Source organism: Pterocles gutturalis, unplaced genomic scaffold, assembly GCF_000699245.1.
Source record: "Pterocles gutturalis isolate BGI_N339 unplaced genomic scaffold, ASM69924v1 scaffold31691, whole genome shotgun sequence".
NCBI lineage: Eukaryota > Metazoa > Chordata > Aves > Pterocliformes > Pteroclidae > Pterocles > Pterocles gutturalis.
In genome coordinates, this window is record NW_010104045.1 from 2,767 (window position 1) to 26,505 (window position 23,739).

Genomic DNA, 23,739 nt, shown 5'->3' on the forward strand with positions numbered 1-23,739 from the left:
AAAACAAATTTGCGGCTGTTTTAAACTTCAGTATTTCCTTCCTTGGTGATTTATCAACTTCCCTCTTTTTTTAACTAGATAACGACTTCTGTAGCCATATGCAAATTACGTCCAACAGCAGAATTATTTTTTGAAAATACAATATATGGTAGTTGTATTCATGTCCTTTCTGAGATACAAGATCTAAATTATATTTACCTTTAAAAGTATTTTCTGGTTTCTGTATGTCTCAAAAGAGCACTTCACTGCAGAGTACACTTAGTTGTTTACTAGTTTACAGTAAAACTTGTGCAACTTAGACGGAGCTGCTTTTTAAGTTAGATGCCTTCAACTGCTTTTATTTACACCTAGTTTTGTTGAGGCTTATTTCATTCCAACTAGTAAATACCTAGGATGGGATCACTTCTAAAAGTTCACCCTTCCCTTTTAGATATGGGTTTTGGCATGTTGCCACAATAAATTGGCACTGCACTGTATTTAATGCATTTTTCTGCACAGCAGCCCTCTGAGGAAGCAAAGCTCTGTGCCTCTTGTTTTTCAGAGACACCAGAAAGCCCAAGGCTACTCCTCTACTGTCTTTGAACCCAAGCCTAGACTCATGTATCGTCCCAACAGGCTGGCCTCAATGATCGAGCAAGCTGCACTGTAAGATGTGGGAGAACATATGGTCTTGTTTTTTTTTCTGAGCACGTGTTTGTACACCTACCATGTATTCTGGCCTATTGTATGTTGCATGTGTACATTTGCACCAAACTCGGCCATCATACCTCCTCAGAGGTCACAAATGCAGCAGGCATGGGTAAGTTACCCACCAGCTTCTTCTTAGGGAGAAAGACTGTGGAATAGTTCTAGGCTAAAGCATGGGGTGCTTTGAGAAGAGGTGGGCTGTGATGTACCAGAACTACAGGCCACTTAAAGTCCTGCTGTACTTTGCGACTCTCTGACTATACTCTGTTTAACAGTATAAATGTAGCCTGAAAGACTAAGGGCTACATCCTGGAAAAGAACATGCGTAAACTAAAGTCAGATCTGAAAAGCTCCACTGAGCAGCCACCTGAACTCTGTTTGTCTGTTTCTGGATAGAAATATCCAAAATTGCCCCAAGCGGGGCATCTTGGCACCTCTCTCCCCTTTGTGCCTGCTGGTGGCATAGGAGGTAGGTGGAGCACCTCCAAGAGAGGTCCAGCTGAGAGGAACCCAGGACTCTTCCAATGATTAAACTAGATGAGAGAGACACATCCTTGTTTTACTCTGTCTTTTGCCTCAGCTGCCTTCTCCTTGTCTTGGACTCTTACGTGCCTTTCTGAACAGGGTCATAACTTCAAATGAAAAGGTGGTGACTCCCTGTTTCCTTCCTGCTCTTCCTCCTGCCACTCTAGCACGGCAGGCAGGGATGCGGCATGAATGCTCCCCAGGAACTCCCGCTTCCCAGCCGATGCTCTAGCCACTGGGTAACAGCATAGAGAAGATGGACGCTATTTCATCCAGCTGCACTTTAAAAGAAAATGAACATTGCTTATTGGGAAATTTTTATCTGCTGACAGCCCAATAGGCCTCTTAAACACCTTTGGCAGGCTGTCTGTTAACACAGACCTTCGTGTTTTCCAGTAATAACACAAAGAAAAATGCTGTGGCCAGCAGCCATATGAAATGAAGTCACAAACGAGAAGCTACAGGGACTCTTTATTAATTGTTTTAAAGAACAGATTTTGGCACACACTGCCAGAAGAGAACTCCAAATTCTGAGTCCCAAGAGGACAAAGGTGCCAAGCACCAGGGTGGGACTTCACGCACATCTGTGTTCATAGAGTTTCCCCACACACAGCTTTTGTTAGCTCCTCACTGAGCGTGCCGCTTGTTTTGACCGTATACCTCCACTTCTTTTACATGCAGGGACTGTAAGCCTGTCATCACCAAACTTGGGATTCAGCCCTGAGTCTGGAAGGCTCATGTATCTTGTAACATCAGTCAGTTATCAGTCCCAGCCCTCTGTGATTTATTAAAGTCACTCAGAATAGCAAGAATTTAAGTCAAGTCCCTAGAGATTCACTAAAGTACCTTGCAGTCAGATACTGTGCATCTAGTTAATAGAGGAGAAATGTCTCTTAAATAATTTATAATCAATTGAAGTTAGTTTTATATATGCAACATTGTGCAGGATTTCATAGCGTCTTACTCAGATTTTTCCTGCATCTCTGAAGTCATGCAAGTTTAAATATGCAGATTACATGAAACAAGTGTTCTGTTGCATGGCTTTGAGTGTTGTAAGTTTTCCCAGACAACTCAGGGCAAAAGTTGTGATAGACCATTTTTGGATTTTTGAGTACTCATTTACTGTATGACATACAAACCATTTCGCCTTAATACTTAAGATATTGTGCCTGTTCAGGATTTCAATGTGGATGCATTAGAGTTGCTATGAATAATCTAAGTCAAACAGATTATATTATTCAGAATTTTTCTTCAACAAAATAGGTCTCCAAAATAAGATTGAGGAGTTGCTCTGACTCAGATCTGCTTGCAATTTTTGTGCATCTTTAAAGACAACTGTTGCTGACACAAGATGACTTTGGGAATAATTTCTTGCAGGTGTGAGGCTTATCTTATTAGTGGTTTTTTTCCTCATTCATATTCTTAGATTGCCTGATGTACAAATAAAGAATGGAGTTCTTGTTCCCGTCCAGGTGCCTAGTTATCAGCAGCACAGGAATATATGAAAAAAAGTAGGGGTGGCAGTAGGTAAAAAGAGACAAATTCTATGAATAATTACCCTCTTTGTGTTTCTCTGCTCATCCATGTCACGCTCTTCTAGTTATCTGGCTAAAAATCTGCCTCCTACTCATCTCCACGCCAGGTTAAAAGGATGTTGGATGAAGAGACTGGCACTTTACCTGAGAAAGTACTGGTAAATACAGAAGTTTACTTTGAAAATAAATTCCAAGGCAACGGTGGGGACACAATCTGTGTGTTTCATCTGCCTAGAGGGCAAGTTGCAACTGTTCAGAACCATCTTTCAATGATCCCATTAAATATTTGAGACATAAAAGGTGAAAATTATCATGCAGTAAAAGTGTTTACCGTGAATGAGTCAGTACCTGCAATAACTATCCCCTACCTCGTTGTATTTCTTCGCTATGATTGTCATTTCAACCCACTCTTACATTTGCCCCACCCTACCCTAATATGTCTTTTCCTTTTTGCATTTGCCCTTCTAATATCTAATTATTCTGCATGCGCACAGATACACAGTCTTCTATACTGGAGACAGTTGCCCTTGAAAATCATCCCTTTCCACAACAGCAAAGTCTTCCTCTTTTTAATCAAGGGTCAATAGCCAGGGCCGGTAATTTCCTTCTGCCTTCCAGTCTACCGCGACACACATAGTCTGCTTTCCTCTCTAGAAAGCTGTGAGAGCTGCTTCCAATCTAATGAGCAAAAGCAGATTTTTGAGGATGAAGTGACCAAGTTAAGCAAACTACATATGGAACACAGTGCGACGGCATTATCAGCAGAAAATAACTGTGGAGAGAAAAAGCAACTTTTTATGTTCTTCATGTAGAGTACTGAGGAGAGCACCTTCAATTTCCACATCAGTCAGCATACTAAGATCAAATAGCATCTGTTGGAACTGGATCCTAAGTAGGAAGGGAAGAAACTTGATAGTTATTATTATGTGGGAAAAAATGGCTCTTTTTACTTTGTAAAAAACCCAAACTTTTTATGCTAGGAATGGGAGAAAAAGAATAGCAAAGGGAGAAGAGCAAGGAACAGAGCTGTAGGATGGTGTAAACACAATTAAAAGAGAGGAGATGAGGAGAAAAAGCAACTATAACATGGGGTGGATGAAAGGAGAAGAGGAAGAAAACCACGAGGGAAGCGAGGAAGTATAGTAGTGACCAAATTTAATGAGGATTTGGTTCTGCTGTGCCTGTTGAAGAAAACAGCAAAACTCTAATGGCATTATGCCCCAAATTGCTTGATACACTGTCAGGTTAGAACCTATTCCTAAAAAAATTGTCTTTAAAAAATCTCTGATTTTTCCCCATCTGGTTATTTCTTTGCCATGTTCTGAAAGTACTTGTTTAACTCATTCAATTTTCTTCTGTTCTCTTTTTTATTCTCTGTCCTTTATCTCCAGCAAACAGGAACTAGAGAAATATCAGTACGAATGCTTAGAAGGTCTGACACAATGAAATAAAAGGCTTAGGAGTGGTTTTTTTCATTAAAATATCAGGTTTTATCATACTTCACAGTACATACAGTTTCATGAGAAAACACAGAATATAATTTATTTTCCTTTTCTTCCAAAACTGAAAAAAAAGATCGTGTGAAAGTTCTGCATAGGACTTGGAATTTGGGAATGAATAGGTTTTGCTACGGTAGCATCAAGGAGGAAACCGGGCACTTAACCTTTATATATCCAGTTCTGCGACTGTCAGTTTGTATCATGCCGTTTGTACAACAAACTAACTCCCATGGATTTGCCTGTGTCAGTTTTTAAAAAACCTCCCAAGTTCCTTAATTTCTCTAACAAATTTTAGTCATTTGTTCTCTATTAAAGTGGGACTTGACAGAACTTAAAATCATGTTGAAATGCCTTATTGATTCAGTGAGGTTTCACTTCCTATTGGTTTTGCAGCTGTCACCGCTTCATTCCTAACCCACTTAGATTAAACAAGGCACACAAGTACCAGTTCCTTAGATATGTCCTGAGCAAGGTCATATGTTTCAGGCTGATTAAAGCAGTTGTGTCAGGATGCTAGAGACTGGGTGTTCCCAAAACAACAGTGCCGTTTGCCTACAACATTATTTATTCCCTTTTGTCAGTGGAAGGGCTGCTCTTTGTCTGTCGGGAATAAGGCTGAAAGAGCATTGCAGCACAGCTAGTACAGCTGACCAAGCTTTTCCCTGGTTTTCAAAGGAAAGGGCAAAAAAATAGACCAGTTTGGATTGTGTCATGAAAATGGGCTCTCACATAACCTTTCGCCAGCAAGGCTTGGCTCAAATAGGCAAGGCGGCAGCCAGCATTCTGGGAGTTTCTTGGTATAGCCTGTGTTGTGGCAATTTTTTAAAATTTCTCTTATAATATGTCAGATAAACAGTGAATCATTCCTTGATTCATCTGAGACTTTGTTTTCAGTTATGAAAAAAACACACTATAAATTGTGCATTCCTAGGAGGTCAGGCCAGAAGATAGATATCTTTATATTTCTTTCTGAAAAAATGCTTTGATCTGTTTTTTCTTTTTCCTGTTTGAAGGTATTCTGACAGCACATCTTTTCTTTGGTTCTAAAAGGTTGTCCTCACAGCGATTTGAATGAACCGGGCTCTCTGTAAGATAACAAACATCGGAGAATTTGGTGGAATCATTGCTTATATAATCACATTATTCCTTTAATGTATATATTTTGGGCAACTGTTAAGCCAGCATTATTTCCTGAATCTCCTATAGTTCACATGTGCAAAAAGTTTTTCCACATTCTGTTTTGCAGAATGGCACATAGTTGTATATGTGGTAAAACATTTTTGGACTTTAACTTCAAAATAAATTTTTTTGAAACTTTTTTAATTATGTGGCTATCAATGGAGGGGAGGAACAGGATGGAGGAGGATGAGGAAGTCATAAATGGTCTTTCTGTAACATTTAGGACTTTAGTGATGTTCTTTTGGCATGCTTACTTGTGGTAGGCAGTAGTAATTAAAATTTAAATTGATTTTTATGGCAGCTCAATCCACTACTCTAGCACTCAATGCAGACCATATTCATCAAAAGTAAATATAAATAGTGTAAAGGTAAATCACATTAGTACTCACATGACCATGATGAAATGGGAAATTCTCTGTTTGTCTTAAGGTACCAAACTCCAGCTTGCTTGCTCCTCTCTGAGGAATGAGTGTCCCATGTACCAGTATGGACCTGGGGGTGGGATTGCTCCCCAACAGCCTTTGTGCCAGCTGGCTCCTAGCTGGCAAGTGACGGTGACCCAGCAGACAGGAGTGGTCACCAGCTCTGCTCCTGCTCACACGCAAGGGGGGAGCATGCCGGCTGCAGCAAGGCGGGGGGTAGGCAGTGCAGTTGCATTAGCGGAGTGCTGTCGCAGAGCTAATTTGCTCTGCCTGGTACCATGGACCATGCACAGGGCTGTGACCATGTAGCACTGCACTCCAGGAGCCTGCTGGCTTGCACCTGGAGACAACACAGGTGGCTAGGCCAGGCTGACAGTTAACGGCAAGCCACTAAATTGCCCCGTGCTTGATGCAGGGTATGTATGAACTGCCTGCTTTGTGGTTTTCTGTGTAAAATAACACTGGGCATCTGAGCATCACCACTGCATCCACCAGCACAGGCTGGGTCAGTTCTGGTTAAAAAACCCAAAGGGCTGTCAGTGAGTCTGGGTGCCACCTACACAATACAAGTGCATCCCTTCCCCTCTGCCTGTAACCTGTGTATTTTGTCAGCCTCCATTTAATATGCATACTTATCCCTTGGCTGTTGCCCAAACTCGAAGGAATGCACTAATATTCTCAACTAAGGGCTTGTCTAAACAACGGTGTTTTGGCTGCTTTAACAAGTGTTGTTCAAGTGCTAAATGCCCCTAAGCTTTGTGGAGTTACATTAGAACAAACATCGCCATTTGGGAAGCAGTATCTGCTTTAAAGCACCTCTCTAGGGCTGTGTACCAGCGTCCAGGGTAGCTTGGAATTAAAGAGGGGTAGGTTAAGCTTGTCATGGTTGTGGGATGTATAACCCATTTTAGAAAGCAAATCAGTCTGTGGTGGTTTTATAGAGACATAAATAGTCATGGAGGAAAAAGTTTGATGGTAGGACAGTTGACATCCAAACATACGTCAAGCTATTTAATTATTTCCTGATAGATTTCTTGTCCTATTGAGCTGAAAGTGGTCAGGATGTTTGGTGATGTCTTGCTGGTACAAAGTGATTTGGTCCTTCTCCTGGCCTGTGTCCTTGCCTGAGGTCTGCAGTGTTGTAGCGATTTCTCCTGTGCGGGATGGTTATTATAAACCATATTTACCTGCTAAGATATTAAAGGACTTGTCTACACCAGGGCAACCTCTACTGAAGTAATTACACTGGCAGAGCCTGCAAGTGCTATAGCAACCATTCCCTCAGCCTGCTTCACACAGCCTCTGCGTCTGACAAAGCTGTGGCAAAGCAAGGCGTCCATAACTACGTCCCCAGCAGGGTTCTGCAAACACGGGTGTCTCGGTTGTGCGCTGTTGTATTTCCTCACACCCCTTGCTGAGCCTGTGCTCTTAGGAGGAGCTTGGGGAGCTCCCCCCTCCAGCTGCAGGGTGTGTATTACCCTCCACTGGGCTGGCCAAACTGTGGGTCTGCAGAAGTTTTCTGGTGCTTTGTTCCCTCCCTCTCTTATTCATTATTTGCTTCGGATCACTGCCCTCCTTACAACTGTCCACAGACCCATCTCCTTGGAAACAGCAGAACTTGTTTATGTGAAAGTAATAAGGAAACTAATTGAAGTCTAGCAGCTGCAGGCATGCCAGGGAGCCGTGTTCCACCGGAGGATGTCGGAGAAGCAAGTCTCCACTTACGCTGATTGATGAAAGGTTAGATAGCATGAGCAAAACCCACCCTCTTCCTCTGCAGTTTCCAAAGTTGCCTTCCTCTATGCACAGCAGCGGCTGAAAGCTTGTTGCCTCAGGTCTGAGGTGCATAGGCATATTTTTGTGGACCCTTTTTGCTAGTCTTTTTCATCACCAATGTGTAGGGGTTGAGAAGCAGTGGGAAAATTGGTAAATCTTGCTTATTTATTTTGTGGAATATCGCGCTGGTGCATTATGCTATGCCAAGCCCACCTCTCATCCATATCGTGAGACTTCTGCTGCTCCCTGCTTCGTCCCCCTCACTGCCACTGCCCCTGTGCTGTTGGAAATAGCTGATACGCCCGGCTGGCGGTTAGAGCTGGTCGGGTGTCCATGCGTGATGTTTCCTGGTCCTCCAGGAGGGAGCTGTGGAGGCCCATAAACAGCTTGTGTAGCCATAAATGTGGCAGGGTCACCAGGTGGGACCTCTTGCTAGAGATGGTGGCGTGCCTGGCTGCCCGCAGCTGCCGACCCAGCGCCCAGAGCTTGTTGCCTGAGCTCAGGCAGGATGGCGGCAGGGCCCCACAGGGAACTCTCCGGAAAAGGCCTGTGGAGCAAGGGTAGCCTGGGCAGCTCCCCTCTTGTGGGTTTGGGGGCCATGTCAGTGTCAGGGGCTGCCCTGAACTGTGGGATCTGCCCTGGGGGTGTTAGCACACAAAAGCAGATGTGTCTGGGAGGCCTGGCAAGGAAGCCCTGGCAAAGAGATGCTCATGTCAACATCTCCATGATGACAGCTTGGAGGAGGAAGGAAGTATTGCCGCGTACCTTTGGTTTAGTGCATATCTTGAAGAGGTGATGTGGACGGATGCTGATTTTTCTATTTGATATGGCCTCTAAAACAGTGCTGGAAGAGCTGTACCTGGAAACTTTCTGTTATTGAAAACTTCCCTGCCCACCGCGTGTGAATGGCTTTTGCTGGGGTGTACCTCATAAGCAGGTTCCACTCTCGTTTTGGGTTTCTTCCTCCTGTTACTAGATATGTCCTTTGGGTAACTTTCTTGGAACTAGCATCTGTATAAATAACCTTGCCCAAGCAGGTTCCAGTTGCATGCCTTGTATTTTAAATTCAAGTGATACCATAATAATAATATCATTGAACGTTCAAATAAGCTGGTTTTCTATCAGCTGAAACTGTTTATATTCTTCCTTTCTTACACTGTATCAAGTGAAATGCTTGGTACCACTTGGCTAGGTAGCTGCAGTGTGATTTTAAACCTGCTTTTAACTTCGTAGAGGTTGTATTAGACTGAAGCACTGTCTGCAAGGTTGACTGTGTCTTGAGTATCAAGGAAAATCACTATTTGACAGGGTGTAAACTGTCTTCAAATGTGCTTCTGATAAAATAAAGAATGTGAAAGGGTGGGGCAGAAAGGGAGTGGAGAAACAGGACTTAGTAACAGGGAGAATGCTGGGGATATTGCATGTTAAATATCCTGTTATCTCAATAGTAAATGTGGAGAACTATGTTTTTATTATGTGATAAAGCCATATGTAAAAAAGATAGGCAGTAGAGCACTAAGGATGTTGCAAATGAAAACAGGCTGTGAAATTTTGATGCTTGCTCTGGATGGGGCACTGAGAGGCAGACACTGAAATCTTTAAAATAGATAACAGAAAATGTTGTTAATCTGTGTCTTTTAAAATGACAAAAATTAGCAGAATTTGTTAGAAAGCACCAAGAAAAGTCTTAGAAGATTTTGGGTAGTCAAAGAGAGCTATGTTGAGTATTATGAAAGGCATTGTTTTGAAGTTGCATTAAAATATAAGATTCATCTGGGGGGTGTAGGGGTTTTTTTTCTTAAATTATTATTTTGGTGCGCATGATCTGGTTTGATATAAACAGAGCACAATGACATACTTTGAAAACTGCTACATAGTCCGTTAAGGAGCTAACAGCATTAAATAGCTCTCTTTTTACAGGCTATGGATTCTGAATCAAAGAACAGTTTCATAGGAAGCTTTCGTCAGCCACCAGATAAGATGCTTCATGCAGCCTTTGCTTCTATAGAATCAAAGAAGTTGGCGGCTGTTGGTGTTGGCAGACCTTCTATTCCTGATAACCAAGGTAAAGCCAAAATATGTCCTTAAAGTAGTCTTTTTAATTGTTCCATGTGAAGTCTCTTCAGCAAACTCCCTGTCCTGTTTTACTCTGTTCAATGACTTGCTACAATATCGGACTGACATTGAGACAGGATGTATGTGCGTCCTGAGGGAGTAGTCTCCCTGAAGTCATATGTCTGGAATGGAAACTGCTTCAAGTCTTCTAACATCCTTATAAACTTTGGCTTTGAAAATTGTTTAGCTTAAATTGTCAGACTTCCTCTAAAAGCAAAGGAGAATGCTTCAAACTGCAGAAGCAGTTCATAGCTTTAAATACAGAAAAAAAAAGATCATTAGTATGGTACACTGACTTGCAATTGGCTTTGCGTGGTGCTATTCGACTCCCTCTAGCTTAAAATCATTTCTAAGGTTTTTGTGTGGTATTGTTCTTTGGGAGAACTTTTGAATAACACAGGCTCTCGGGAAAGTTAGCAGCATGAAAGTTATTCTGTATGAAATGTGGGTCCACTATGGTTGTCATGTGCCTTAGTGGGTGATTACTCTCTGGAGCTCGCAGGGCAAATGCTCAGTGGCTTAGTATATCTGCCGAGCTCAGTGAATCACAAGGATGCCGTACTTGGATTTACTGTTGTGAACAACTTTGCAATATTGCACAGGCATTGCCTATGTGTGTGCGTGTGATCATTGTTCTTCACTTGAAGAATCTGTGACTTCTGTAGTAATTTTTGTCACACAGAGTTTGGGCTTTTTTGATGAAAACATTCAGTTTAATCTTATGCAGTGAAGTGTTTAAGTAAGGAAATGATTGGCATGTCAATGCAAACAGGAAAGAAGTGGTCCTGCTTCATCTTCCTGCTCTCTGGTATCTGCTTTTTGCTTCTGTTTCTTTGTTTGTTGGTTTTTTTTTTTTAATTTTATTCTAATGGGGCTCTGACAAGCTGATGAGAGTTGTTACAGAGCTAGCAATATTTGCTGGGTATTCCTTTACTGAAAGAAATGGTGTAGAGAAACTACCCACGGCTTATAGAATGTCAGAAAAGAAGCTCGAGTTATTACAGAACATGTCTTAAACTTCCACAGGTGTGTATACTTTTTGGATAGATAGTAGACTTTTCCTAGTAGCTGAAATTGCAACTTTTATTTTTGGCATAATTTTGACACATACTGATTTGAGGCTAAAAGGAAAATCTTGCAGTCTTGTTTCTATGGATTAAAAAATCATCAAATATAAGAAAGTAGACATTGAATCATTGCCTTTTGAAACAATAAAGTTTTAAAATGCATCCTCTACTGAAATGTCCCTTTGTATCTAATTTCCTACCTACCCTGATTCCATTTTTAAAAAAATCTGTCCCCACCAGTTGCATTACACCTATACTTGTGACCTAACATGGATATGTGTGTTCCCTGTTTCTGTGTAAACAGAAGTCCCAGGGTTTGTTATACTCAGTTTGCCACGATTTCTTTGCACTTGCTACCATTCGGAGTGTAAATAGTTTTGCTTGTAGGACCTGTGCTTTATACCTCAGTTATGCAGTGAACATGTCCTTTTTCTTACAGATATGTGTTAGTGTACTGCTGGGGAATATAATTCATTTTTAGGGGTGATCCTAGAAAGAAAATTTGGGTAGTATTTTGCCATTTGAAGTGTTTTGTAGAAATAACAGTAGGAACTGTTCCTTAAGGTGTAACTGGTGCATTGTTTGCTAGCTGTGGTGGCAGCTCTGAAAACTCTTCAAGAAAAGATCCGTCGTCTAGAGTTGGAGAAGTTACAGACTGAAGATAATCTCTGCAGCCTCTCCATAGCAGCTGCTCAGTATAAGAAGGCCTTAGAGTGTGAATCCCACAAAAAGGACATAGCACATCAAGAACTGATGCAACGGAGGAAAGGTATTTCTCTTGAGTGATAAGGTACAGCCACAGCAACTCCAAATCTGCATAATCCAGGGAGTGCTTGTTTATTTTGACAAATTGCTAATTAATGCACCCCCCCTTTCTTTTTTGCTTCAGAATTGGGGAGGAGCAGGAGCCTGATAATTGTAAATCAAGCTGCCATCTTGTTTTTACATATATTAACTAAGTATTGTGTAACCCATAAAGCTATTTTAAAGAACAAGCAGATTTCAGTTGGTATGTTTAACTCCTATAATAAGCAAGCAGCAGCTTACACATATAACACTGCTAACTTGAGAAAAGAGGAGAAAAGCGAAGAAACCAGATTCTGTTTAGATATCTGCTGATATAAATCAAAGTAACAGCAGTGCTCACACCTTGGGAATTCATATTAGGGTCTAGCTCTGGAAAAAAATCTTGATTCTCATGTTGCATATAGAAAATGTATTTTAACCACACTACTTGTTCAGACTAACAAAACTTTTCTTGCATGTTTTCAAGATAGATAATAATTCCTCGATGGGGTGACAGACTGGCTAAATGTGTAGCTCCTGTTTCTCTGCTGAATGTCTTTCTTTCTCTCTGTAGATGTAAGTGTACAGTTAAGTGCAGCACAGTCTCGCTGCTCCCTTCTGAAGAAACAGCTGGATTACATGAGGAAAATGGTTTCCAGTGTGGAACTGGAAAATAAAATGGTTTTAGAACAACAGGTGAAGCCTTTTAGCATACTAACAAAGTAGTGATATAGTTATAAAGCATAGAAATGTGTAAGATCAGAACTTCTTTGTGGCCATCATTCTTCCTCAGCTCTTCTCAGGGTGGTAGCAAATGGAAGCAATTTACTGTCTGACTGATGAGAACTGTTAATGAATTGTATGAAAAGACTCCCTAGGTGGAACTTTTAATGAGCAAAACCATGCTAATACTTGCACATTTGGTAGACAAAAAGGCAGCTGGAAACTTAAGTCTTTTTTGTCTGCCTGGTATTTTTCATCACTTTGCAATTTAAAAAATACGAAATTTAAACTGGTTAAACAACTTTACTGTAGTGTGTTTGGTTTTTTGCTGTCTGAAACAATTCAGTCAGCTGCCAACTCCATTCTTGCTTACTTTTTTCCAGGCCCAGCTTCAGAAGGAGGAAGATCAGAACTGGTTAGAACTGCATGCAAAACTTGAAAAGCTTGAAATGCTAGAAGAAGAGTGTCTTAAACTTACTGCTACTCAGAAAATTGCAGAAGTAAGCATGCATGGAGTGACAGTCTGAAAGTCATTCATTTGGTATAAGTTGTATGGTATATTGTTCATAGTACTAAGTTTCGCAAAAGTTTCCTCTGTTAAAGCTAAGATCATAAAGCACACCTGACTGAATGCCACCTTGACTTCATTCGCATGAGTCTTTTTTGCAGACTGGGCTTTAAAAATTGCTATAGTCCTGTTTTATCCCAGATTACAATTGCAAGCTACTTCAGACTTCTGTTTCAGCATGTCAAACTGAAGTGTGACTAATCTTTCTCACCTTCAAATTCAGGACAAGATCAAACACTTAGAAGAAAAGCTTCGTAAAGAAGAATATCAGCGTAAGCTAATACAAGACAAAACTGCTCAGGTAGACTGAAAAGGTTTTATTTTATGTTTTGTTACTGAAGAAAGCTGTTCTCTCTGTCCAAAAGACCCTTTTAAAAGTTACATTTAAACTCCACATGTTTATTACCCAGGAAGAACTTCTGAAGTACTACCTAGACCAGTTATAAACCACATAGTGGAAAGCTTGTCAGGTGTGTTGCATATCTCAGTCAAGGAAGATTCTACTTGTTTTTGTGTTAATGGTCCAGTTCATCAGCCTCAAAACTGCTATAAGTGATCTTGGTAGAGAATGACTTTCCAGAGAATCTGCAACTAAATCAGATAACCTTAACTTACAGTAACTAGAAAGTGGTCATATAAGAAACCTTATACTCCGAGAAAGGTTGGTTATTCTGTTTGTTTTCCTCTTTTTGTTAAGATCTCCTGAAATCTAATATACTGGACTATACTTGGAAAAGTCTTTAGTCAGTGATACTGTTACATTGTTCATTCAGTGAAAGCTTGAACAATTCATTATGCTGTGAAGCCATAGCCTGTGTGTTGGGCCACCATCCATCTGAGAGAGGAATATTTGCCAAAGAGAGCAAAATCAAAGAAAATGTTTGTTAAAGGGGCAAAGTAGCTTCAGGTATTCCAAACCTCACTTCACTGAGAAGTAGCAGCCATTTTGAAAGAGAGCAGTTTTGGTGGCATTCCCTTGGGGCGGGGTCGGGAGATGCAGAGCTGAAGAATAATATTGAAAGAACCTAGCTGTAAATGAAGCTGACAGTTTAAATTAATTCATCACTGCTGTCAGTTTTGATACCTCATCCAAGGATGATGGGCTTTCCTCATTCCAGGAAGCTTGCAATAACATGCAGATTGTAGCCCAGGTATCTGACCCCGTCCAGAATCCAGCAGAATGACACAGTTGAAAACTTGCAGGTTTTTGGGTTTCTTGCTTAAACTGCTGTTGCAGAGCAGAAAGCCTAGTATGGAGATTTTATCTTCTGAGAAACATAATAACAGTGACTTTCCCAGAGCAGATAGCCTGACCTTAGCAGTATTATAAACATTTGCTCAAGGGAGGACTTAGGTGTAGTAAGCTGAGTCCTAAACTGATACTAGTACCATCTTAGTTCACGGGAGGATTGATTTAGGTCTGTTGGATCTGGGTTGGGAAACACAGGGTGTGGAATGCTTCACTTCCTTTTGATGACATAAAAGCCAGAGTAATCTCACTTTGGTGATGGACCTTCAGCATTGTTTAGCCGGAACTGATACACATGCCAAAACAAAGTCCTTGTCCTATGTTTAACTGGGAATGGCTATTATCCTGTTTATCATGGGCCTTTATATCAACTTTGAACTACAGCGTAATCCAAGGATTGTCCAGCAGGTTTGACCTCAATGTTACAGAGATGGGCTCAGTTCTCTCTGCCCCAAGACTGTAAAATCCAAATGTTCATGTTCTTTGTATTTTATGGTCAGATCCCCAGCATGCAGCAGGATTGACCTATCTCAGTTCCTGGTTGTCACAGTGGAAAAATACAGCTGCTGCAGATAAATATGAAAATGAGGACTTCTAAGACAGAGCTGCAATATCTGCCTGGTACCCTGCCGTCCTAGGAATCAGTTCAGTTTTTAAGTGTAGTTTATGTCTTCCAAGGAGGACAGTTAACAGTGCCCTTAATTGGTTCTCATCCATGCATGAAGAGGTAATTAATTAGACCATATGATTTCATACCTCTAATATTACATTAAATGGTTCTTTTCTTTTTTGCTTATTCCTACAGCTTCAAACAGGATTTGAGATAAGCAGAATTTTGATGCCTTCAATAACATCTCAAAATGAACCTAAAAAGGAAAATAATAAGAAGAAAAAAACTAGGAAGGTAACATGAAAGTTTTTATTAGCATAGTGTTGCTGATAGCATCTGACTTTGTCACAGAGATAGGAATTTGTAAAAAACTATGATGTAAGAGGCATTTGATTTGTCTGCTGCACTTTACTCCATTTCCAAAGTGAAGAACAGCACTAAATATTGGTTTTCTTTTTTTCCTTTGGTAATTGAAACTGGGCTATGGCTGGTAACACCTCACTGGAAAACTTTGTGTTAGCAGCATGACAATAACCTCTGTTACAGTCTTACTGCCATCCCCCATGCCAATTTATCTGCCAAAATTAATTTCCAAAGCAATTTTAACTAGACATCGTAAGATGGTGTGTTTTGTGGAGATTGCTGAAATCAAGAGAATGCATTTTGCAACACATGTTACAGGTCAGTCAAAATTTTGCAACTGTGGTTTTGCAAACTTTAGTAAGCAATATTCAATTTCTTTAATGTCAACCTATTTGTCAAACTACCTGCTAAACGCATCTGGAATTAAATTTACTTGTCTCAGCTGTTGGAAAGTCCTACTCCTTCCACATACAGGAGGAAAATTATTTTTTTTAAACCAGAGGGAAACTGACGTGATGCATTTCACTGCTTATTTATTTGAATTTTACTTATTTTTTGAAAAGTGTAAGTTTTTTCTATTGGATCAACAGTTTGAAATTTTTTGTCTTACTTTTCCTGTCTGTCTTATGGCAGAGAAATCCTGCAATGAAGAAAGTGCACGTTTCACAATTACATGTAAAGGCTGGTGAACTACCTTTTGTGGCTGGGAAGGTGAGTGAAACCAAATGTTCTCGCTGGATTGGCATCTCTAGTTTGAATAAGTCTCTTTACTTTAGTTGTTCATCACTTCTCTAAACCACTTAATAATTCTGCTTTAAGTCTGTCAGTTCCAGCCATTCTGTTAGTGCAAACGTACAAAGTGTGTTGCATATTATGAAGCATTGCAGTCCACGTATCTCATCACAAAGCCAAGGACGAGCTACATCTGGAATTTCAGGACACAGTGCACTTTCAAAATCTGTATCCTGTTGTTCCCCATCACCTACTGCCACCAGAAGTCTTTCAGACCTACTGTGGGCCAGACAAGATGAGCTGGGCCAAATGAGCTTGTGAGTATTCATCCCTGGTGTTATGAGTAAAAGTGACTTCAGTGGTAGCCTTGTGAAACTCCAGGTGTGTTATAGTCGAACATAGCCTGTTTTAAGTGTAGGATTACTTGTTGACAGAATGGCCTGAGCAGGCCTGACTGGTAGGATTTTTCTCATTCAAAATTTTTTTTCTATCCTGGTGTTTAACTGATCTTGTGAGCAAGCAACATACCTTTCAGCTGGGTTTTTCTGCTTCTACATCCTGTACTTAACTAAGCTGCTACTGAAATAACAGCTGCAGCAAATGAAAAATCTTTCAGGACTGTGCATTTTGGAGATTTTAAATGTATTTTGAGATCTACAGAGTAGACCAAGAATGTTCTGGAGAAGGCTGCAAAGGTGGTGTTAACATTGAGTAGGCCTGCAGCATGCAGTCAGTCTGGGTGGTAAAATAGGATAGTACAGCTGTGTCAGGAATAGTCCTTTCACAACGTCTAACCTATTACTTTGTCCTCACTCTTTCTGTGTTCTCTCCATACGTGCGTACCTGATAGGTCTTTGTGCTGAGACAGTCTGGTGTTCATTCCCTTTGGCAGTCCTGTAAGGAGGGTGTTGTGGTTTTGACCCTGGCTAGCAGCAAAACATGACAACAACCACTTGTTCACCCTCTCTCCTGGTTTCGGCTGGGACAGAGTTATCTTTCTTCCTAGTAGCTAGCAAGGGACTATGTTTTGGTTTTTTTCTTAGAAGGTGGCTGATAACATACTGATGTTTATAGTTGTTGCCAAGACAGTCAAGGACTTTTCAGCTTCTCTGCTGTGCCAGTGTCTGCAGGTGCAGGAGAAGCTGGGAGGGAGCACAGCCCCAATTACTAGCCTCGGATTTGACCTTAGGTTTAGGATTGAGACCCAAACTGGCCAATAGTCTATTCCATGTCATGCCCAGTATATAGATGAGGGTCTGTCTGGAAGGTCTCTGGCTCTGGGTTGTCTCTCCATCTGGGTTGCCCCTCTCTTGGGGTCGTCTTGCTCTCTCGGTCTGCTCTCAGTCTCAGATGCTTGGGCTATGATCTCCGTTCTGGGAGTGCGGTTTTGGGACTCTCCCTGCTGCAGGATCATTAGTTGGGAATGGGCTGAGACTTGGTCATCAGGTGGTGAGCAGTATCACTGTGGATCACTCATTTGTATATTTGTATATATTGCTATTACTATTATCATAATTATTATCGCTATTATTTTTAATATTATCATAGTTTAGTTATTAAATTGTTCGTATCTCAACCCACAAGTCTCTCTTCCCGTTACCCCTATAATTGTCTCCCCCATCCCCAGGAGGGGGGGAAGACGATGTAGTTTTAACCCTGGATAGCAGCAAAACACCACAACAAGCACTCGCTCACCCTCCCCCTGACTGTCCTGGCAGCAGCTATAAAGTTAACTCTGGCTGAGCTGAAACCAGGACAGGGGGTTGTGAAAGAGGGACAGTCTCCTGCCAGAAAATGGGCAGGGTGTGGAAGAAGCTAACACATTAGATGGGAGTGTATGTATCTTTCTAGCCATGCAAGTAAGTATGGATTACACCTTGTTGTGTTCTTTGGCATCTTCCCATTAAGGCAAGCTTGTAGAATTGTGGCCAAAACGATGTAGCTGGTCATAGTAGAGACATCAACATGATGAGGTGTGCTTTGAACAGAGGAGGATGTGTTGGTTAGACCAGTTAGGATGTTGACACTGGTTTGAAATTCTTGATGTGGCAAAATTTAAACTGGCAACTAATCTCTTCGTCAAAAAGCTTTGGCTTACTCATGGCAATTCAAGGACGGGCTTTTTTTTTTTAATAGCAACAACCAGTTGCTTCAATTAAACTGTCAAGGAGCAGCAGTTACTCAGAAGTAAGAAAAGAGGCCATGACCTTTGTAAAGAGATTATTTATCTAAGAGAGGGTCTCTGTTTTTGACTAATTCAGATATCTAGGGATATGCACACTTCACTGCAAATCTTTCTGAGTAGAATATTTTAATTTGAATTATACATCCTATAAATTAAATGTACTAGTTTAAACAATGTTTTCTGTATTGCACTGAGCTTTTAAACTCTGCACTAAATTGGGCAGAAAGTGAAAACACCATGCTGCATAGCTGCAATTCACTTTCCAGATTCTCATTTTGCACACTATTGCACAGGTAGTTGTTATGACTGTTACAAGGGGGAGGAATAAGCTACACATCAGCTACAAATTTGGAATGAGAAGATGAGACTCACTGGAAAAACTTTTTATTTTCGAGTGTGAATATATTACAGATTAATGTGTATTGTGTGAGGGGGTAAGTAGTGCTAAATTGGTGTACTCTGGACAAAATGGCTAGCAACTCCTACAATACACTGAAAGTGTTGGAAGAAATCCTAGAGACTATATAATGAATACTTAGTGTGCCATTCTTGTCTTTAATAGTGAGCATCAAGAACTTCTGAAGCAGATACAGGAGACTCAAGACTCCAAAGTTCGTGAAGACCTAGAACAGGAGCTGGATTGCCTTGTAAAACAAATGGAGATTAAAAGAGAACAAGTGTCCAAGCTGAAAAATAATCAGGCTGCTGTAAGAATAAGATGTAAACTCTCTAGCTAGTAACGCTCTAGTTGAAGGCTGCCTCCTGTTGTTGTTAACTAGAATGTCACTGGAATGCTTAGGCCAGGGTGTTCCAGTATGGCTGATTGTAATTAGGCTACTAGCTCAGTGTTCTTGTGCCTCCAATTCCTTCTTTTATCCAGAAATACTGCTTACAGCTGGCAGGTGGGTATCTGTGTTAGTGCCCTCTGGCAGCTCTGCAATACAGAGCTGCGTAGCTCAGTCTGTCACTTCTGCTTACTGCATTAAGACAAACTGTTAAGATTTCATTCCTTTGTGTCCTGTCCCTCTGGGGAATGAGAAAGAAACTATAATTACTGTACAGACTGGATGAAATATCTTTTATATTACTGAAATATTGAAGCTTTTTTTATTAACCAAAAAGTCTGTTGACCACAGCTTCTACAAAGTCATAGCCAGACAAGCCTTTCAGTTTTAACCCCTAACCTGTACACATTCTGTCAGTATTTGCTTTAGAGCCATAGAGAAGAGCTTTTCATATATACGCATATAAAATCACTGTTCTGTAGGTGAACAGCTTAACCCCTTTGTAGCAATTTGGTTTGGAACATAAGATAAAAAGTGCAATCCGTAGTTATGTCTGATAGTTTTCTTTTCTTCCATCTTACATTTCAGGATAAAAAGACCTAAGAACTTTGCTTATACAGGAAACAAAACAAAACTCAGTGAGAGACCTTATGAAAGCGAGGGGTGATGGTTAATTTAAATCTGACCAATTTTGTTTACCTTCATTCTTTGACAGATTTTACTCACTCAAACCTTCTGTTGTCCATGTAATTGCAAGAACAAAGGTGCTTATGTCAAAGTAGTCTTGTCAAGGCTGCATGTTAGCAGTATGGACAAAGGACATTGACTGTTGAGTCCTCACTGCCTCTCTTGGCAAAGTCAGCTGTTTTTTTGATAAATCTCTTGTATTCTTGACAAGCCAACAATTACGATGTTATTCCTTACCTCAGAATCTTGATGTCTTCGTCCTCCAGGCACCTGAAACAATGGAGATCAACTGCACCTTTGTTTCTTCCTTTTGCCTATCTTTATGGCTGCTGTCTGCCTTCATTTTGGGATGATGAGAAGAGGAATAGCACATACAATATGGTGCAGCCTTAGTTTCATCCTTGCCTATTATCGGGGTGCAGATCTGCTGGCAATTCATCTGTGCTGTGGTACAGCTTTATCAGAGCACACGCCTTAGGGTCATGATGTAAATAGCACATTCTTAAATGTTTGCCTGCTTGATTACTGTCCATCATGCCCTGGTTATCAATACAGGCCATTCCTGTAACCCTTGGCCTATATAGTTTTTTTTCTGGTGCTTTTGCAAGCAGACATTTCTATTTATATTTTTTACAGGCCAATCTTAATATTTCTGATGCGTATTTCTGCTCTTAGGACCTGTCACACTAAAAATGCCATAGTCATCTCTGTGTTTCACGGTTAATAATGTGTTCTAGAATGTAATTAAAGTTAATTATTTTTAGAAATGGAATTAAAGCCTAAATTGGCATATGGAATGCTTCCAGCCTAATTTTATTTTTGGGAGTGACCTTTTCATGCCAAGTGCAAGTCAAGACTTATTATTTGTTATTTTAAAAAACATTATTTAGCAATCAGCCTTATTTATTCTGTTTTCCAATTTTGTTATAAGGCTTCAAAGTAAACTACTTAGATACAATAACCAATAATAAACAGTATAAGTTTTACAGGTTTGTTTTGTTGGGTTTTTTTCAGTAGGGGTAGTACAATCTGAAATGGAAAAAGACCGTGGTAAATATAAATTGGTAACAGATTATATTCTGTCTCTCTCAAGCAAGCATTTTTACCTTAGGGAGTGATGGGGTTCAACAGCCTATCGAGTGTGTGTGAGGTCAGTTTTCTGTAATGCTTTCCGTGTGGACGAGATCAGTTTTCTGTAGTGCTTTCTGTTACACTGAGACAACTGTGTGCAAGATTAATAGGTTTAAACTTTTGTTTTTAATATCCCATAGACTTCTTTAGTTTGGAGTTTGGTAGAAGTACAGTAAACTCTACAGCTGTAGGTCCTCTGAGTGTGTAACATTCTAATTAGTAATCTTTCTTTATAGGTGCAGAAATTAAAGAGAAAAACTCAGAAATTGAAGCAGGGGGCAGCTACTGTCAAAGTAACACGTGGTGACCAAACGGAAGCAAAGGATATTGCAGTCACTGTAAGGGAAAGTATGTCTAAATCTTGTCCTGGGCAGAAAGGCAGAAGCTCTCTTCAGCTGCTAAAAAATGTGCAGAAACTTCAGTCAGCACTGAAAAACTATTATGTCATGTGGGAACAATAGTTCTGAAGTTTACTGTGTTAGAAGTTTTTGAAGTTGTCTGACCACTGGCAAATTTTTAATTTCACTAAATACCTGTTAAAAACAAAATAGATATAGCATAGATATACATATACATTCTAAATTGCCTATTCACTAGTAGGTCAGTTTGTTCACCTCAGAATTAGCTTTTGTGTAGGGTAGCTATAATTCAACTACACTGATTTGTAACAAAGTGTATTAATGGAATTATTAAATCCTTACTTGTTAACTTTTCAAATAAAAGTTATACATTTTTTACACTTAAAATAGTATGTGATCTTTGGTGCCCTGGTCCCCCTGCTGCCAAGGAGATAGTTAGAGCTTGCATTTCCAGAATCACTTGTTACTAGTGCTTCTGTTCAAATAAAAACAATGGTTTTTACTTTTGTTTAATAACTGAAGATTCAGATCATTGCAATTGAGGCAGAAGAAGAGGTATTGTGTCTTATTTATGTACATTTTCATTTTTATTATTTTTACTCTATAAGCTTTATTGACAATCTTAGTATTAGGGACAGCTAGGGATTGGAAGCACAACCCATGGTTGGTTAAACCATGACAACAGGAGAATGTTCCTGATATGCGGAGAGAAGGGGCCACTGCCAAAAGCCTGGGTGCTTGTCTTCTCATCAACAGAACCTGCTTGTTACAGAGGAGACCTTGAACTGCATACCAGTACATGTTGTGGAATTCATGATCTCTTCTACCAGTTTTCATGTGTACAGCACTTTTCTGTAGTCATACAAATACAAGATGGGTCTTCATGCTAATGGTGAGTCTGCTCTTTTCCAACCCCCACTGTGTACATACAGTGAAAGACATAGCAATGACTTTGAATCCACACTGGTTATTTAGTTACAGTAAATTATTTTCCTGAGGTTACTGACTGATACTGGTTTTCCTGGGTGTTTGCATATGTCAGAAAAAAATAGCTTCCTCAGGATGTATCAGTGAAGTTCTGCTGCAGATCTCTGGTATAAGGAGAATGCAGTGGTTTTCTCAAGCAAGTAGGAATAAAAATTGGAGGTATGCTCTGTTGTCAAGTGTTTTGAATGAAGGCTAGTAACGATGTATGGTCCTAATGGAAAGTTAGGTCTTTGGATCAGTAAGTTTTTCTCTGGCACTTCAAGATAAAGGATTAGCAAAAATTTCAGACAATTAATCTAAATTTAGAATAGAATGTTACAATCCTTGACAGGCATTGTGTGTATGAGCTTTTAGGGGTGAAGGTGGGAGTTTCTGTGCCCTAAACATCTTTATCAGGTCAGTGGAAGACCAGGTTGTGCAGCTGATATTCGGGGATGGGTTTTCTCCACCTTGTTAAATTGTATAGACATCCTTCTTACTCATGGATTATCTCCGGCTTAGAAAAGCACATTGTATGCTTAAAACCACTTAAACTCAGTTCTAAACATAATATTTTCCTGGTATAGATAGCATTTCTGAGGTAGGTTTGTGCATTTCTGAACACTGCAATCACTGATACCAGAGACAAAAGAAAAGTAAACATTTCTGCTATTAACATTTTCAGATTGTGTGTATTCTGTTGCCATGAGATAAGCCTTTGCCATTCCTAGGGGTAGTTAAATAATCTCTGAAGCTCTGTACCCATGTGTGAGAGAGCAAGCAAGAAGGACCATACCAAGTCTTAACTAGTTTAAAGCATTATATTTCATCCAGAGGTACAGTCCTAGACAAAAAACATCAGACATTTGGCTGAGAAAAATTGCCAGCAATTTGCCCCAAGTGCATAAAACCAGACAGAACAGCTTCGCACAGTGGCAGGGGCAGGAGTGAGAGCAAGATGCACCCTGGATTTGCAACTCCTATAGCCTGGGGTTGCTATAGGGACAGCCGCTCCTGCCCGGGCAGGAGGCCGGCACATCAATCACCTGCTCCCTCTGTACCTTGACCTGGTATTTTTGTTGACTATAGAAACCAGAGGAGAGGGGGTCATTTTGGTGCTGGAGCTGGAGACGGAGGGTCCTGGCTTCTCTTTTGGACGAGGGGCTGCAGTGGAGGGCAGCAGCTTTGGGTCGATCAACCAGGTACTGGATGGGGTAGAGCTTAAATGATGGAAGCATTGAATAGTCAGTCTTCAAAATGTGTGTGCTGACAGGGGCTATACAGTCCCGGAATAAAACTGCTCTGTTTGCCTTTCTGTGGGGCAAGTGGCTGGAGGGAAAGGGCTGAACTCAGTCCTGTAGGCAGCTGGGTGTTTCGCGTTTCTGCCTGCTTCGCAGGGGGACAGGGAGCTGAAAAAGCTGGCTTGCTCAGAGACAGGAGCTGGGATTTGAGAGGGGAAAATAGGAATGGAGGATATGTGAGCTTACATTAGTTGACAGGGGTATGTCACTTGTATTTCAACTCGGAAGTTTCATTATATTTTAATAATTCTTTTGTGCTGCTTTTTTTTTTTTTTCTGGAGCTTTTATTTCTCTAATGCATGTGTTTTCACACACTAAAGCAAAGCAGATGCACTTTAGCATGAGCTGAGAGAGTCAAACCAGTTACAAAGGAAGTGTATCCTAAACAAATTTCCTTGCTTGAAGAAACACAGAAATTTTGTTTTCAGATAGTATCTCAGTGTGGGGGGTAGGGTAGGAGATCACCTTATGTATTTATAATATTTATAT

The 23,739-nt window shown here is 40.5% G+C and overlaps 1 protein-coding gene across 1 annotated transcript; it reads left to right on the forward strand.

The window, feature by feature from the left end:
• Positions 1-9,546: 9,546 nt before the first annotated feature.
• CEP57L1 (centrosomal protein 57kDa-like 1) lies at positions 9,547-21,085 on the forward strand. The gene is made up of 10 exons (XM_010086937.1): positions 9,547-9,688; positions 11,395-11,574; positions 12,166-12,287; positions 12,710-12,814; positions 13,106-13,183; positions 14,937-15,035; positions 15,738-15,815; positions 15,924-16,153; positions 18,584-18,728; positions 20,861-21,085. The coding sequence occupies exons 1-10, from the start codon at positions 9,547-9,549 to the stop codon at positions 21,083-21,085; spliced, it is 1,404 nt and encodes a 467-aa protein (XP_010085239.1).
• The last annotated feature ends 2,654 nt before the right edge of the window (positions 21,086-23,739 follow it).

Coding starts and splice junctions, on each gene's coding strand:
- CEP57L1 (XM_010086937.1), top strand. CDS start 9,547: ATGGATTCTGAATCAAAGAACAGTTTCATAGGAAGCTTTCGTCAGCCA. Junction 12,288..12,709: donor AAATGGTTTTAGAACAACAG/GTGAAGCCTTTT, acceptor GCCCAGCTTCAG/AAGGAGGAAGATCAGAACTG. Junction 16,154..18,583: donor GAGCTGGGCCAAATGAGCTT/GTGAGTATTCAT, acceptor TGTCTTTAATAG/TGAGCATCAAGAACTTCTGA.